The 18,488-nt window shown below is 33.3% G+C and overlaps 1 protein-coding gene across 1 annotated transcript; it reads left to right on the forward strand.

Annotated features, from left to right (window-relative positions):
• Positions 1-421: 421 nt before the first annotated feature.
• On the forward strand, positions 422-11,980 carry LOC11410902 (protein GRIP). The gene is made up of 22 exons (XM_003612272.4): positions 422-656; positions 1,491-2,365; positions 2,486-2,601; positions 3,017-3,186; positions 3,535-3,628; positions 4,524-4,610; positions 4,801-4,881; positions 5,485-5,610; positions 6,391-6,499; positions 6,574-6,653; positions 8,301-8,429; positions 8,522-8,622; positions 8,757-8,890; positions 8,975-9,072; positions 9,178-9,297; positions 9,423-9,450; positions 9,615-9,673; positions 10,000-10,071; positions 10,163-10,210; positions 10,588-10,693; positions 10,809-10,867; positions 11,375-11,980. The coding sequence occupies exons 2-22, from the start codon at positions 1,528-1,530 to the stop codon at positions 11,486-11,488; spliced, it is 2,769 nt and encodes a 922-aa protein (XP_003612320.1). The 5' UTR covers positions 422-656; positions 1,491-1,527; the 3' UTR covers positions 11,489-11,980.
• Positions 11,981-18,488: the final 6,508 nt, after the last annotated feature.

Below are 18,488 nucleotides of genomic sequence, written 5' to 3' on the forward strand. Positions count from 1 at the left end.
TTTGCCTATTAAAAAAATGTTAAAGTGAAGCTAAACTCATCTTTAAAATAAGATGATTTATCTCTGTATATAGAAAACAATATTGTTAGAAGGAGAGACCTCTACTAAAAATGATCAACTAGCAATTGATTAGCGTGAATCAGATAAAATTCGTCATGCAACTGCAAAGATTAATCTGTTTAGTTTGATAAAATCTCTTTAATGAAAAATCTCTCCCCAAAATATTCAAGACGGTTGCATTCTCACTTTCATTGAAAGAGATAATTTAGAATCTATGTACTTTTGGATAGTCTATGAATACTTCCTAAGAGAAAACTTAAGGTAAAAATAAATTAAAGAAAACTTGGAATATACTCTGCCATAATTACAAATTATTACAAAACCTATACTTATAATTTTTTTTTGAGTAGGACGAGATTACTAGAACATCCCTGTGAAATCAAATTATTACAATCTCAGTAACTGGATCCGAACCTCTTTCTTTCATTGTTCGAACTACAAACGTAACGAGACGGTGACTGGACTGAACATTCCTAAACGGCACCGTTTTCTCCCCTTAACATCCGCCGCAGCTTCAGATCCATTTTGCCACCGGCGCCGGCGATCTCACCTTCACCGGCGGTTCCCGCTTCCTCCTCATACTTGTGCAATACAAGGTACACTCAATTCTGCAGAATCTCTACTATTCAATAACGCTTCTAGATTCGTCTTCATTTCTAATTCAATCACACATCGCAATGATATTGTGAAAATTGAGTAATGCTTTTGATTTGTTTTTGCTGATTATGTAACTTGTTTATACATTATGGTTAAAGTTCATAAAGTTGGTTCAGTTGTATGGATTATTATGGATGCAACATTTTGGAGTTGAATTTCAAGTAATTTAAATTTATTAATGTTTGGATTAGTCGTTCAAATAGTTTTTGAATTGTGATCGATAGATTTAGTACATATTTGGTTATGTGGTGATAAAAATTGATTTTGAATCAATTGAATGTGAAGTGGCTTATGTTTGTTTACATTTATGTAATGCGAGTTGAATAATAAAGTTAAGTGTGAAAATCACATCACATTTAGACTTAAAAGCTACAAATCTTAGCTTTAAGTTGGAATCAATTTTGGAGGCGAAATTAATTCTACTTGAGAGCAAAACTAACATGCCAGAGTCAATTTTACACCTCCATAATTAATTCAGGCCACTCCAAATGTGGAACCAAACATAGTCTCAAAATGTTTCAATTTTTAACTATGAAGCACGAATACCGACACGGACACTGGCACGCCGACACCAATAATAATTTGAGAAAATCACATAATTCAATGTAACTATTTGTGTCAGCGTGACACCTACGCGTGTCCGACAATTGGACACGTGTCTGTGCTTCATAGATCTTTAAATGGCAAGAATTTTTATCATGAATGCATGCTCAATTGAAATTTTCAATATGTATAACATAGTAGGCTTATGGCTATTGGATGTTGAATTGCAGCTTGTGCTGGTAAAACGTGTGATACGAGAAGTTGATAATGGGGCGTTCCAAAAAAAACAAGAAGTCGATGGCATCTGGTGAAGGTGATACTGGTGGAAAGATGGAGATACGCGCAGAAGATTCCTCTAGACCTGAAAACCATTTGTCTGATTCTGATATGAACCAGCAAAGGAAGGATGAAAGTGATGTAAATATTGTATTTGAAAATGGCTTATCTGATGGAAATGAAGGTCCGGCTGATACTGGTGGAACTGTGGAGATTCGCGCACAAGATTCGTCTAAACCCGAGGAGCATTTGTTAGATGGAAACGAAGGTCCGACTGATACTGGTGGAACGATGGAGATTCACGCACAAGATTCATGTAAACCAGAGGAGCATTTGTCAGATAGAAACGAAGGTCTGGCTGATACTGGTAGAATGATGGAGATTCACGCACAAGATTCGTCAAAACCTGAGGAGCATTTGTCTGATTCTGATATGAATCAGCAAAGCAAAGATGGAAGTAATACAAATCTTGTATTGGATAATCGATTCTCTGATGGAAATGAAGGTTCGGCTGATACTCACGATGAGCTTCTGCAAATGGTTGTTGACCTGAAATCTCAGAATGAATTCTTGAAATCCCAGATTGAGGGGTTTAGCAATGTTGAGAGTGTAAGTAGGGAATCCAGTATGCAGAAAGAAGTTGGTGGTACGGAAGACGGGGAATCTGACATTGTGAAAGAACTTCGAGAAAGGATAGAATTATTGAATAAAGAATTTCTGATAGAAAAACAAACCAGAATTGCATCCGAAGAAGCTTTGAAGCACCTTCAAATTGCGTACTCAGATGCAGAAGCAAAGGCCAAAGATCTCTCTGAGCAGCTTGTAGAAGGTGTGGTTATGTTTGTGCGCATAGTGGTTGCTAAAGTCATAAAGACATGAAGAAATTAATATTGCTCTAGAAAATTTTATCTTCCTTTGAATGAATGCATTGTGTTACTTTCTTGTGTAGCTCAAAATAAGTTGGAACATGAAATAAAAGAACGTGATGAGAAGTACTCTGAACTTGACGCCAAGTTGAATAGGCTTCACAAAAGGGCAAAACAACGCATTCAAGAAGTTCAAAAGGTGAAACATTGCTATATTCTTTTCTGGCTCGTTAATATTTTGATTTTGATATTGTCTATATTTCCTTGAAGTAATGCTACCTGAACAATCTCTTATCATGTGCTCAAACTTCTAATCAAGCGGGCCACTTAAACTCCCCCACCCTCTTAAACTTAGGCAGTGTAGCCACATTATTAGTTTGTGCGAGTGAGAGTACTCTTCACCTTTGCTATCTTATGTGATTGAAATTGTGGTATCCGTATGATCTATTTGCTTATAATTATGAACCTGGCCCACAAAATTCTTATATAAGCACAAAATAAGGATGTTCTTATTTAGTGCTTCAGCAAAACCTCCTGAAGCAATTTACTGAGGCACTTAACTGGATTATTTTCTTTATATTTATATAGAAGTGAGTTCATTTTTTCATCCGCAGGAAAAAGACGATCTTGAGGCACGATTCTCCGAGTTAAATGAATCTGCTGAGCGAGCATCATCCCAACAGTCAGCATTGCAACAAGAGTTAGAGCGAACAAGGAAACAAGCAAATGAGGCATTGAAAGCCATGGATGGTGATAGGCAACAATTAAGAAGTGCAAACAACAAGTAAGTACACTAACTTACTTTTCATCACGATGACTGATAAATAAACACATTCATTACCTAGAAATGTGTGCATCTTCAGGTGTGTCAGGATAAGCTATGTTCTGTTTTATTGGTAAACCCTGATTTCAACTGACTGGGCTATGTAGGAATTATTAGAAAGTAACCTGTGTTAAGTTGATCATGAATTATTCCTAGAAGGTTGCTTTAAAATCGGCCTCTAGGCTAACAAAATGTTTTTGATGTGTCTAAATAAACTAATTCTAGATATTTATGGAAAAAGGAGAATTCAAGACACTCATCCTATTTGTAATTATATTATAATTAGTTAAAAAAATCTGTGTTGCTCAGACTTCGAGATACCATTGAGGATTTACGGCGTTCATTGCAACCTAAAGAAGAGGCTCTTGAGTCATTGCAATTGTCACTTGCAGAAAAGGAACAGGTACATACAAATTATCCATATATTTTAATAGGGGGGGAAGTGTTTATTTGATTTAGATCTTCTGTATGTATATTGTGTTTAGCACTTTCGTCTTACTGGTAACTGGTTATAACTCGTGTCTTGTATCTTGTCGATGTTTGCATCTTTAACTTGACTCAGTAGTCAGTACACTAATCATGGCTGTAAACTAAATAATTAGGGCTTTGCATTTTATTAAAGAATATGTGCACACTTGCTGTTTTACCCAACTAACTTATTTTGCTGCCTCTGCCCAACCACAAGTTTGTATTTAGAGCGTAGCCAATAGAGACCGTAGTGTAGCATCTCCTTGGTGTTATGCCAAACCCCATTGCATTGCAGTTTTGGGTAGCGGTTGTAGCAACCACTAGCTGTAGGGGTCAGCCGCTTCACTCTTCTATTGGCCATTGGCTACATGGATTTTTAAAAAAATGCTTACTCTATCTTAGAGAACTAACGACTTAGAATAAGCTAAGTTCTATATATCCCAATACACACTCACAGGCCAAAGCTTATGGCTATGTCATCCTTTCTTAGACTGGTACTCTATTCCTTAAAATGGTGTTCGACATAAGAGTCCTTTTTTTTATCCTCTTATTATATAAGTCAAGACATTTTTATAGGAATTAAATCATTTTTGTCAAACTTTAAGTGTTTGCTTTGTGTTTTTCTCCCCTTGATTCAAACAGTTTTTATGAACAATAGCAGATATTTTTCGCAGAAATTGTGGTATTTCAAATTCTTGTAACTTCTTTTCTCTACATTTGTATCGGTATCATCAAACTTGTGTATTTATGTTATTTTTGTAGTACATCACTTGTAAGTAATTATATAACACTGTTTATTGGATATCACAAAATAAAATTTGACAACTCAGATGCTGGAAGATATGAGAGGATTGCTTCGAACTGCCGAGGAAAAAAGGCAAGCTGCACTAGCTGAGCTCTCTGCTAAACATCAAAAGGTATGTGTTGTGTGTATATTTTATCATCTTTGCCTGGCTGTATTCTTAGTTTCTCGTTTTGGAGGATTTTGTAATCTTTCATCACTCATCAGATTCCTTATTCTACTGATCAGAAAGTGATCTTTCATCTCTACTATGACATTTGTATATAGTTTCACCTTGGCTTCAATTCAATGTTTGTTTTCTGCAGAATATGGAGAGTTTGGAGGCTCAACTCAATGATGCTGTATCTGATAGGAGAAAGGCAGCTGAATCCATTTCTTCACTGCAGGTGAATTTTATGATCATGAGCTTTTCCATACATGATATGTTTCAACAAGGTGGGGAGGAGAAGCTGCTAAGTTGAAAATAATGTTTCATAAGTTAAGAAATATCCACATGTGGCTTTATTTTTCAGTTCATGCTTAGCTTCTTTAGTATCTACTTTTACATAGAGCTTTGCAAGGGCTAGATAACCAGAGCATATAGCCCCAAAACCAACAGTCTATTTAAATTTAGTAAAGTTCAGCCTATACTTTCCAAACTTGCTAAGCCTGTAATTAATCTAACTTTGGAGGACGAGCTCCATGAGCTGAAAGGTTCCTTATTTGGGAGACATTCCATTAACGTGCTTTGTCATACTTGCATATCTGACTTACATTTAAATTCTTTCTGAATGTTAAATTTAGAGTCCCTGGATTCATTTACCGGCAAAAAGTATATTAATTGTAATTAGAGAATATATTTTTCCCTGGGTTGACTAGTATTGTGCCAATATTTTATCCAAAAAATCTATGCTACCAAACACTTCTTATTTATGAATGCATGTGTTCTTAGACATGTCAGAAGTTTCCGGCTGATTGGCTGACCATGCTCAATCGACTAATGCCTTCAGGTTCTAGTTGCAGAGAAAGAATCTAAAATTGCAGAGATGGAGGCAGCATCAACTGGGGAAGCAGCACGGCTCAGAGCAGCCATGGAAAGTGTGAAGGGGGAGATTTCTCACGTAAAACAGGAGCATGTATGGTTCTGAATTTCAATATGTATAAATTAGTATTTCACTGTGTTTTGGAGCTCTCTTCCTCTTTCCTCTTCTCCAATAGCAAGAGAGTTGATTTTGTTGTGATATCATTCAGTATGTACACCTGACATACTTTTGGTCTCCACCCAGAACATAAGACTAACATTTGCCAGTACAAAAAAAAATGATTTATCATGTGTAACTTATTGTTAGGCAATTATTACAATTGATTGATTATAAGTCATCATATCACGTGTGCAAATTTAGATGGTGCATTGAATTCTCCATTACACGTGTTTAAATGGAAGAATGAGTTACTTAATTAATTATTTGACTGCGCTTTTCCTTGAATATATACATGTAAAATCTGGAACATTATCACCCAAAATTTGTTGACTTGTTTGAAGTTTGTTAACTGAAATGCATGTGTTAAATATTAAATCACAATTATTTTTTTAGTTAAGTTAATGTGAATATTAAATCACAATTATTCTTGTATGATTTATCTTACCGAAGATGTCTTGAATTTTTCCTTTAGTTAAGTTAATGTGAATAATGTCATAAATTTTCTTTACCTTTATTTGTGAAAGAAAATTGTGGTTATATCCAGTTGGGGTGCCGTTTGCTGTAATTATTTTTTTGCGTAGGTGATAAAGATGAGTATTTAAAAAGAACTTGAAATGTTTAGAAATTTGCTGGTCTTACTGTTACGTACTTATTGCTTGGTAAGTTCGTACCTTTTTTATATGGTTGCTTTACTTAAAGCTTTGGTGTGTTCAGGAAAAAGAAAGGGAAAGCTGGGAGGCTGCATCTCAGGCACTTAAAGCAAAACTCCAAATTGCCGAGAGCAACTGCATACGTGCAGAAGTTGAAGTAGCCAAAATAAGAAGTACATATTAATCCTTCTATAAGCTGTCTCATATTTACTTCAATACAGATTTTTAAGTTTTTGGTAATGGCCAGGTCAGCTTGAATCGGAGGTATCTGCACAAGCCAAGATCCTCAGTATGAGAGATTCTGAACTGTTGGCTGCCAAAGAAGAGGTTCTAACTAATCTTCCTTACAAATTAGCTTGTAGAAAATTGAACACATTGAACCGTGTTGATTTGTAGCTTGTCTGTATATCTTAAAGGATGCCGATAGTTTTTGTCTTATCTCTGGAGTTGGGTAAGAATTAGGAAAGTGTTTTTTTGTCAGAGAAATACACTCCCAGGGAAAAACTTTAGTGATGTTAATATATATGCACTTTTATGTTAATGTAGGACTCCATTGAAGGTCAACCCTGCAATCTCTTTATTTACTACAATTTATTTATTTATTTATTATATCATATATATCCCAGCTTTGTATTTGTGAAAACCCAAGTTAAGAGAATATCCTGTCGGTGTTAGTTCAATCGCACGGTAAAGCTAATAGCGTTAGTTTCTTAATAAGTATATTTTTTACGTGTTTGGCAAAAGATTTGCTGTAAGTTTTCAAACTCGATTCACCCCCTCTTGAGTTTGGAGTCACTACATATACAAAAGCCAGTGCCACAATACATCTTGGAGAATTGAGAAAATAAATAAACGAGGAGCTAGAGATATGAAAGGGGGCTGTAGTAGTACGTGGATTTCATTTCAGTAGAATTAAAACGAGTTTATGCAATAGAGTTTAGCAGGAGGAGCGTCAATTTTATCTTGAAGGTGAAAATTGGCAATCATGTCATTTACAACAAGTCACATGGTTTAAGTATCTTGGGATAAATGTGCAAATTAACAGCGTAGTAGAGAGGGTGTGAATCATAGGATTCGTGTGGGGTGAATGTAATGGAGTGCATCAAGTTTTATTTCTGACAGAAAAGTAGTAAAGTACTATTTAAATTTAAGGGGAAATTCTATCACACAATTATAGTACTTGTAATGTTGTATGTAACTGAACGATGAAAGATGGGTATAAAAACTAATAAGAAAAGATGCTCAAGGTTACTAAGATGAGAATGTTACGATGAATGAGTGGACTTACCAAACAAGATACGCTCACCTATCGTGGAAAATATTGTGGAATCTCGCCTAAGTAGTTTAGGCATGTGTGGATAAATGCTGTAGATGACCTAGTAAGGGAAGTGCATTCACATTAAGGGTAGTCTAATAGTAAGGTAGAGCGAAATCAAAAAAATCTCCCATGAGTATAGGACAAACCATTAAGAAGGATCTAGATTTAAATGGTCTGTCTGTAGACATGATTTATGACATTATTGCATTTGCATGGTATGGTCGAGCGAGGCAAGGAGCCAGTCTTACGTCATGGAAAGTGTTTTTGCTATTGTAGTTGTTGACTCTGTCGGTATAGGCATTGCAGTTGTGGGGGAGTACCCCATTTCTAAGAAATATCTGGTATTTTCCTGTAATAGTAACTTGATATATATAGTCTGAACTCTGAAGTTTTTATTGTTGTGATTTTACTGATCTAGAAGACGAACCAATAGGTTATAGGTTACAATATGGTTATTACTTCACTGAACCTGATATTTTTTCACTTCATATACATTTCATAACAATACACTTCATATAATTCACGGAAATATGGCTTGTACTCAAACCCCGTTCTTGAATGGCTGTTGATTTGACCCTTGACCACATAACATGTGAAGATTAGACACATGAATTATATTGCATGACTGATATATAATGTGTTTTGCACCTCTGCAGATCAGCAGTCTTGAGAGGGAATTTTCTTCATACAAGGCTCGTGCACATGCACTTCTTCAAAAGAAGGATGCAGACTTGATTGCAGCTAAAGACTCTGAACAACTCAAAGCTCTTGAGGAGGCTCTTAAAGTACAATGTTTATCACAATCTTAAGAAGAGGACATTGTTTGACTAAAATATATACATTTGCCAATCACATTCGCATTCTCTATTGTCTACAGGAGGCTGAAAATGAAGTGTTATCGATAACAGAAGAAAGGGATAGAGCCCTTCAAGATCTTCAATCTGCCATGGCTAATAATGAGAAAGAACTTGCAGAAAGGTGCCATTATTATTGATAAATCATTGAATCTTAATGGGCTTGTGTATCCGATTAATGCTATGGTTTGGGGATTAATACTAGTTACCTTTTGCCGTTTGGTGTGGAGCACTCACATCTCATTTTAATAATTTCAGAGACACTACCCTTGAAAATGTCAAGCAGCAGATAAGGAGCTTAGAAATAAAGCTCGATTCAGTTAGTGCTCAACACCTAAAAGAGAAAGAGGAATGGGGACTGAGCCTTCAAAATGTAGAAGAAACATGGAGAAGTAATACACACTACTAGTTGGTTAAAAGTTGTTTATACCTTATGAATTTGGAATAAAAAATCTAATTTAAATTGAACTTGGCAGTCAGATGTGAGGCTATGAAAGCCGAAAATGAAGCAGCTGCTGCAGAAGATATGCAGAAGGAATTGGAAGAGCTCAAACAGAGATGTAAAAAATTGAAGGTAGTGTGTAAATTGTTAAACCCGTGCTTGGACTTCATTCCTGCATCTATTAGTGTTTTTGCCCATCTTTTTTCTCGGGGTACTAACTAAATCTATAACTTGTAGGACGAACATGCTTCCTTTCATGATCTTGCTGATAGAATGATTGAGGACAAAGACAATGAAATATCCAGACTTTTAGATGAAAATAAGAATCTTCGCCAGTCTCTTCAATCAAGACCACCCGTATGTTTTTTTATTTATCTATTTTCTCAATATCATAAAAATCAAGGCATTTGTCATATACTAAACGTTTCCATGATCTTGCATTTTTATTCTACTGGTGCCGCAATGCTGTCAAATGATATCAGGCCGGTCAAAATGATAATTATAACACAGGTATTAATTCAATTATAGTATGGCTGTATGTTTTCCACTTGCAGTGTTTACTTAAAGTTTTTCCTTGAGGTTATGCATACCTATTCATATTGCTGCTAGTGTAATCATAAAGTCTATCATTTAGCGGTGATGTTTGACACTCTTTCTTCAACTGTTATGTACAGTCTTGCATAAATTGGATCCAACTAATTTAAGTCCCTCAGATGCCGAACATCAAATTCTGGTATAGCATTTTGCCGTTGCAGCTTTCTATTCAATTCCACATATCTCAGTAATACATTTTTTAGATATTTTTTCAAGTATCCAGTTAGGAAGTTGTGTATAGCAATATGGTGAACTATGAGGAAGAAGAAGATGCAAATCCGTTACAACTCTGTTTCCTCCACTTTCTTAAATTATTTTGGCCTTTGGGGTGTGGGTGATGAAACTAGAAAAGATATTTTGATCGAAGATATATAAGACTACTTTTTTCATACCTTTTCACATCAATTCAATATATTTTGGAGAATCCATCCTGAACCTCTGTTTTGATGTTTGTCACAATTTCAGATTTTGGCTAGACAACAAGCCCAAAGAGAGGAAGAGCTAGCACAATCACAGCGTCATATTTTAGCTCTTCAAGTATGTCTAGATTTCTTTAGAATATTCATCTCTAACTGTCCCTCGTCCCCTTTCTTCCGTAATACTATGTAATATAATACTGCTAATTCAGGAAGAAATTGAGGAGCTTGAACATGAAAATCGTCTCCACAGCCAACAGGTATATGTCTCTGCCAGAATTTATTAAGATTTATTTGTATTTCCATTTAAAGAAATGAAACGAACAGATCTACTAGGTTAATGCTAGTTTCTTCGATTAAAAGACTGATTTTCTAGGTTCATTTAAAGCTGAAATTTAACAGCTATTTATTTTTTACAAAATAAGATTAAGATCTTCTGCTAATACTCCTTGTTTGTACTTCAATTTTCTGATAGGAAAAGTGTTATCTTGCTATGTCATTTTTAAATTTGTGACCACTTGAGAAATAAATAAACGACCATTCTTTGGATTGGTGATTCAATTAATTTTAATTACACGTCTAAGCATACATCAACCCACACACAACACATATGAATTTCCAAATATTATGACTGCAGGAGGCAATGTTAAAGTCCGAGCTTCGCAACATGGAAAGAGCAAAGAAAAGGGAAGGTGTAGATATGACGTATTTAAAAAATATTATCTTAAAGCTTCTTGAGACAGGTATTAATTTATTTTAAAAATAACTAACGATGTCCTCATTTTGTCCTTATCTCCTTTGCATTTTGTAGCTAATATTGTGAAGCAAGTTTAATTGATAGATATTTTCTTTGATTAGGTGAAGTGGAAGTATTGCTACCAGTTATTGGGATGCTGCTTCAGTTTAGTCCAGAGGAGGTAATTTTTCATCATCTACCTTGCATCTAGGCTTTTACTTGGTAGAAATAGAAAAGAAAAATTACAGGGGGATAAGTTGTGCAAATTAAAGAGGTGCTCCTTATGCAATGCTGTTACATCTCCAAAATTAAGGGTTCTATTAAATATCACTTTGATGTAATTTTAAGTTGCGAAAATCATTTGGCTGATACTCAATATCCTCCGGTGTAGTAGGCTCGTCAATTGGCACTTCACTTGTTAGAATATGTAAAAAATATCTCAATATTTTAACAACATTGAAAGAATCTATAAATGTTTATTATAAGTATGTGCTTCTGTATAATAGGAGTTTCAAATATGTGCTCAAGTATTTAATGGGATCGGTAGTAATTGCTCCAAACATTATGCTTCATGTTTCAACGTTTTCATGTGTGCTTGTCTCCTCGTAATTATCCTGATATAATAAAAGTTCAGTTATATTGATGAGTGAAAATGAAACAATTTTCTGCTATTTGATTGCAAATGCAGATGCAGAAATGTCAACAGACATATCAAAACTCAACAACGGATGTCCCACCAAGTCCTGCAAGTGACTCTTCAGGATCTGGCCTCTCTCTTTTCTCAAGATTCTCATTTACTTAATGGTATAAATGAGTGGTGGAGAATTCTTTTGTTGATATCAGAATGACTGCTTCTGCCATTCAAGCTTCAGTGGAGTATGTTTACTTACTCACTGTTGACGAGAGAGCAGGTTTGTATCTGTAAATTAGAAAATATATATTGGTTTACAACGGCAATTGTTCAATGCAAGAGTTTGGTAACTGACAGCCTGTAAAGAAACGTTGAGGATACAACGAATATCACAACGGTGAGGGAGAACATGGGATGTTCTGCTTGTTATCTGATTCTGGCCTAGGGAGCTACGACATAGTTCATTTTTTATGATTGAATGCGTTGAGTCAAAGCTTATTGCTAGAAAATTGTATCGTATTTTTTTATATATGAATTTTCATACGACAATTCCAAAGGAATGAGAATTATCCTTGAGTTCATACATAATTACAAATCATAATTATAAGGCATTCTTAGTATTGTATCATTGAAATGTTCATGAAGACCTGCTTCTTATTGGTACACTAGACATTGCATTATGAGCCGGAGTTGTATTGTTATTATAGGCCAGCTAGGGATGCTCAATCCCGTCTGTTCAACTGCTTATCTGAGCTTATGTAAGAGGTTGATGCTGCAGGCTCTTGAACTGTTGCTACTGCTTTGCAACTTAATGTCGATTGATATTATAAGCACATGATTTCCATGTGAAAAGGGTTAGATTTATATCAAAATTCTTATTTGATGGAAATCAAAGTTAAAACGGAATATGTGCACAATTAGCATCGTGATTCTAATTATAGTAATAAAATAAAATGAAGTTCAATAAAGTATATAAGCGAGACCACGAGTAAAAATGGTGTATACATGTCTGCTAATAACAAGTTTCAAGTGATATTTGATGCATATTCACTTTGACCGCATTGTTTGGATTTGTAATTAACATCATTGGAGTAAGGATCCTCTCCATTTGGTAAAATAAATAGAGTATGCAATTTGGAGAGAGATAGACACATATAATAAATGGAGAATGTCATTTAGAGAGAGATAGACACAAAAATTACATAGTGAGTCTTACTAGTAGTAGATTTCGCACCACAATTATATTATTTTTTTTTCAAACTTCTCTGTGTCTTTATATTTTCAAATTGAAGAAATGAAGATGATCCTAACTCGCAAACAATACAACAACAATAACCAAGCCTTATCTTACTAAGTGGGGTCGGCCCTAACTCGCAAACAATATGGAGAGAAAAAAAATTTCAGCCAAATTGAAATCCGAAGAAATCCAAAAATCGGAATGAGTTAAGAATTTAGAGTTTTGGTATCACTAGGAAAAAATATGCATGATTATATATTTTTTTTCAACATAATTAGATTCTGCACACGGTTACATCCTATAGAGTATATATACATTTCATTGTTCGCTCCTCTTGACCGTGTATATTTTACTATTTTATCACGTCGTAATATTATTTTTTATATATAAAACAATTTATGCAAGTTAAATCTTAGAAGCATGCCAAGGGTCTAGAAAAAACCTAAAAGCTGAGAGCCTAAAGAACTTACATATTTTTCACCAACAATTTATTTACATTGGCAGACTTGAAATTAGATTCATAAATGATTTGAGTTAATCCTTAACAATAGATCATTATGAGAACCCTCCCCCTAAAAATAAGTAGATAAATATAAGTTGGCTCATAACATTGCTTTTTACTCCCTCTGTCCCAAATTGTATTTCGCTTTAGAAAAAATATTTGTCCCAAATTATATGTCGCTTTACAATACCAATGAAAAATTAATGTTACTTTTCATATTATATCCTTAACTATTTATTGCTCTCTCTTTTTTCAATTCCTTCATTTATCTTTCTCATATTATTTATTGAGAACAATTTTGTAAAACAACTCATAATATCTCTTTCCCACACAATATTAATTACATTTCTTAATATGTGTGAAATGCCCAAAACGTCATATAATTTGGGACGGAGGAAGTATAACCTGTTTAAATTGTCAAGATAATAAATTTGATTGTCTTTATATATACTATTGAAGTGTAAACTAACTAATAAAAATTAGGCAGATATTAAAGAGTGCTTTAGATGTATTGGCTAAGCAATCAAAATAAATAAGCTTTTATAAAATTTAAAAAAAAAAAAAAAAAAAGGTGGTGAAATTTTTACTTGATGAAAGTAACACCTTCAGACTTAAAAAAAATGGTATTACTCTACATTATATTATTTATTTTTATTTTTATATTAGATCTAATATATGTTTAGGAAACCATATTGTAAGTGAGAATTAAATGCCTCTCTTTATAAACTTTTTTACCTATTTTACATCTTTACTTGAAATTGGAGGGGCTGTACCGATGCCTGACATTGCTGAGACATAAAGTTTAAAAGGGTGAAGTAATGTAAATTTTCTAAATTTTGATACAATATTGAATGGTAAATTCATCACATATTCTACTATAAATTAGTTTTTTTTTAAGCAATATAAATTAGCTTATTTATTCAACAAATCTTTGAATATTAATTATGGCCACGCCAGAAAAGTCTATACCAGAAAGTAGAGTGAATAATTCTGAGATCTCAAACTAAGATGATTAACAAATAATCAACTTGAACAATTATTAATGTTGCTTGCAGGTTTATTCATTTAATTAAAACTGTAGCACCTGATGCAGAAAACTATGCAGAAGGTATGTATGTATGGCTCGCTAAGCGATCATTTCTGTTATGACAAGCAAGGTGACTGATGTTGCTTTAAGCGCGAGCCATTTTGGTCGAAAGTTTATGATGTGAACGTGACTGATGCTTTCTTTTCTTCTACATTACATTAGACTTTCACTTATTCTGAATTCAAAAGTCATCTGCAGCTTCATGAAACTTTATTATCAATTTATGTAATTCTGTTATTACTTTTTGTTGTTGTGCCGATTTGAAAACTCGATGAGATTTTCTGTCATCATAGAGATAAATAACAGAGCATCGTATTTGTTTGAGTGATTTCCATTTGTTGAATGAATTTTGAGTTCTAATATTATATTTGGAAATTCATATATTTTATTTCATTTAAATATAATTGTTATGGCATATTTAAATATCTGTTTGTTTCTGAAAGGTGCTATATTGTGTAATACGTCGAAAAGAGAATTATGCTCTGGTGTCATTTTTTCGAAATCCTCTGGTGTTGTTTCTGACTACTATTTTGAACATTGCATGTCTTATTCTTGACTTTTTGCTAAATCTTTAAATTCAACATTCTTAATTAATTTATTTATAAAATAAATTAAAATTAAAATATGTCGTATTATTTGTATCTTAAAAATAATATTATGATAAAAAATTAATTTCAACCAACACGTTTTACTGGAAACTTTTTTTTATTGATCACACGCCATTATTCTATTTAAATATTTTTTGGGTACTTTAATTTTGTTATTCTCTCAAGTTGGACTCAATTTGTTGGATTTCTTTTTGTGAATATCCTAATAGTAGTCACTTTCCCTTATATAATGCTTTTGATATTGAGATTGTTTCTGAAAAATTTAATAGACAAAATATTTTCTCCTTGAGAACCATATGTATATCCTATAATATTCATATTATAAAGTGTAAGGTATTTTAATTTAAATTTAATTAAGAGAAAAATTCTCTCTCATTCGGTGCACGGATATACACACTAAAACTGAATGTTCCTTTTTTTAGTTATAACTTGATTAAGGGTCCTATACTGTTTGCGTCTGATTTTTTAACATTAATTTATAGAGAAACATTGATTTTTAAAGCACTGATTATAGAGAAGCGCTGACTTTGTTTTGTGGAATCAAAACTTTTTGGCCAGATGTCATGTTTATATTAACACGCTTTTGTGGTGATATTAATACGCTGACTTTCAACGTCGACGGTTTCATGTATCTCTTTTGCAATGACCATTAACAAAAGTCAAGTGCAGTCACTAAAAGAAGTTGACATATACCTTCTCGGTCAATATTTTCACATGGTCAGCTGTATGTTGCAACTGCATTAATACGACTTCAAATGGGGTGTATAAAGAGATTTTTCGAAACATGTAAAACCTAAATTATAAAATCAAGTCATTTTGTGTGACGTTGAATATTTCATTGCAAGGAATGTTTGTAAATGTATATGACATGCGTAGCAGCACGGGTGATCGATCTAATTTATATTATGAATAAGGTGACCGAGGATTTAGGTTTCATGGAAATGCTAACCTAGTTGGGACGTCCAAATCTCCCTTTCATACTTTTCAATACTCTTAGTTCATAAAAAATAAAAAACTGCAATATATTCTACTTATGCATAAATATGTTCTCACCCAAATTGTGCATTATATTCGTAGATAATATTACCATGGTCCAAAAGAAGAGTTTTCCCCTTTACTAGCATGAAAGATTAAAAAGTAATGAAATATTTTTTAAAGGAAAAGGTAAAAAAGTTAGTTATATAATAGTTTATATATGACCCCCTTTCTAAGTGTGTTAAAGTTACAAACACAGCACACTGATATACCCGAGAGGCGTTTCGTAATGAGTTTAATTTTATAAGGGTTTATAATTTTATTAATTAATTTCACGAGAGCATGAATTTTATACACTATAAAGAGATTAAATTATATCATATTTTTATATGAAAATAGGAAAAAATATGGCTGAAACACTAAAGTTTGTTTATGTTATTCTATTTATTTCCCTATTTCTTATGATAATAGTATCTGATTCGTTTAATCCCCTCATTCGACAATATTGTGTAACGGATAAAGATTGTCCAAAATTTAAAAAATATAATATTAGGTGTCGTAAAGGATTTTGTGTACAGGTTAATGGAGGTTAATGGAAATTGAGATGAATGAGTTCTTGCTCTAGCAAAAGAATTGTACAATATACCATATGTTAGAATGTTCCACGAGCTGCCAAATTATTTTTCTGCATGCACCCAATAATTGTATTTTTTTTCTTTTTCTTTTTACTTCATAATTTCTTGGTATCTGAAGCTATGATTTTTTAGTCATGACAATGAAATGAAATAAGAGAGTGAAGAATTTTATCTACAGTGTCTCCTTTTCTTTTAAAATTAGAGGTATCACCATGGCTGTCAATCCAAACACATCACATCTTTTTTCGAACCCCACCACTGATAAGAATCATTTTAAGAGTTAATTTGAAAAGTAAGTGATGTTGATCTTAATTTTTTTCAAAAAATAAAAATAAAAATATTCATTCATCCAAATTAGTAGAGTAATTTAAAAATAGCAAAAATTCAACATCACAAAAACAAAAATAAAAGAATCTACGAACTTTTATTGTATGATTCAATATTTTTTTTCATGTAACAAATAGAATATGAATTGAGCTCTTTACACTATATAATAATAAAGGTAATGATCTTTCAAAAAAAAAGTAATGGAATACTCAATAAATGGTAGGTTTTAATTTGATTTACATTATTTTTAAATTAAAACCATTTTGTCTAAAACAAAAATTACTACTTCGTTCAAAACACTTCTTGAAAGAAATAAAACATGAAATATGATGAAGAAAATTACAAAATCCTTCTTAAGTTGATGTTTTAAGATAACATATTTATTTGGGCATAGAGATCAGAGTGATTATGATATGTTGTTTTCTAACAAGTTTATTCAAGTCTTATTTATAATAGGATATTAAAAATGCACAATACAATTATATCGAAAGAAACATGATTCTGAACATTAGAATGTGTTAGGAAGGACTTCAGATTGATAAGAAGAGCTTCATATTGAGATTAAAAGCATCTCAATAACATTTCACATTATAAACAAGATTGATCAAGAAAATAGGAGATTAAATAAAAATCTCATGTTAATCAAGGAATTATCAAAATTCTTTACTCTCATGGACTAAGATTGTTAGAACCACGTAGGTTCAGATCACCTTAGATATTAGGGGTTACCGCCACCCCAAAGTCTAAAATTGTATGAGCATATGGATACTTGAAGATACATGTTCCCCCCTTTCAGACTTTTTTGATTGAATTGCATAACATCATGACTCATTAATTGCACTGCAACATACTCCTTACACAAAAATTTGAAAATAATTAATGATGGTGAAATTCATTTAATGATAGGATCCACCACCTATTTTATGTGTCTATCTCTTTCATAATGGCAATCTCCATTTATTTTTATAAATGAAGAGGATCTCAACCCGCGTTAACTCACGTGAAGTTCAATGTAAGTTAACTCACGCTGTGTTTATGAGAATGAGCAATTTTTTATGTGAGAAGAGCAATTTTCATACAGTTAGGGTTGGTTTGCTCAGATCGGTTCGGTTTGTAACCTTACACCCATTCCTATCCGTAATCGTCCGAAGTTAAAAGAAACTAAAAAAATAACTAGTATAAAACACACGTCACCTGTGGTGTTATAGATATGTTACACAGCCTGTGTACTATATGGTTTACTTTTATAGGTTTACACAGTTGTACCACACAAACACTACACAACACAAGTACACATCTAAGTTAATACTCCTGTATAGTGCACTGTTCAGTTTGTTACATGATGTCTAGCACGAGTGTGCACAGTGCACCTTAGCATAGGCATACATCTTGAGTATAAACTGTCGTGTAACTAACTGATCAGAGTTCGGTGTGTTACACAGCCTTTTAAAGAATACTACTAGTTAGAGGTTAGCTCAACACTCCTATATAAGGAGCAGCACCCCCTCTGTGATCATTAAGTTTGAGCTCTGAAGCACCGGCATTGGCACGCGTAGTACCCAGACATTCAGCACGTTGTTTGGTAGTATGCCCGTGGTACGTCAAACAATAAAAAAGCGCTCTTAACAGAAATGTAAAACAGAATTTAGAATACACAGAATATTCTCTCTCCACTGAAATGTAAATCAGGTATTCATTCTGATATGCGCATCAAGCAGGAAATAGTTTCAGTGGTGTATTTTTTCATTACAAACTCGAGGCCATACTTTCGGTACATTATATGCATTTACACCAACCTTA

This window comes from Medicago truncatula, chromosome 5, assembly GCF_003473485.1.
Source record: "Medicago truncatula cultivar Jemalong A17 chromosome 5, MtrunA17r5.0-ANR, whole genome shotgun sequence".
Classification (NCBI taxonomy): domain Eukaryota; kingdom Viridiplantae; phylum Streptophyta; class Magnoliopsida; order Fabales; family Fabaceae; genus Medicago; species Medicago truncatula.

Excerpts from the sequence above, each read along its gene's own strand:
- LOC11410902 (XM_003612272.4), top strand. The coding sequence starts at position 1,528 with ATGGGGCGTTCCAAAAAAAACAAGAAGTCGATGGCATCTGGTGAAGGT. Across the intron at positions 2,366-2,485 it reads CTCTGAGCAGCTTGTAGAAG|CTCAAAATAAGTTGGAACAT; the intron begins GTGTGGTTATGT and ends TTTCTTGTGTAG. Across the intron at positions 9,298-9,422 it reads CTCTTCAATCAAGACCACCC|GCCGGTCAAAATGATAATTA; the intron begins GTATGTTTTTTT and ends AAATGATATCAG.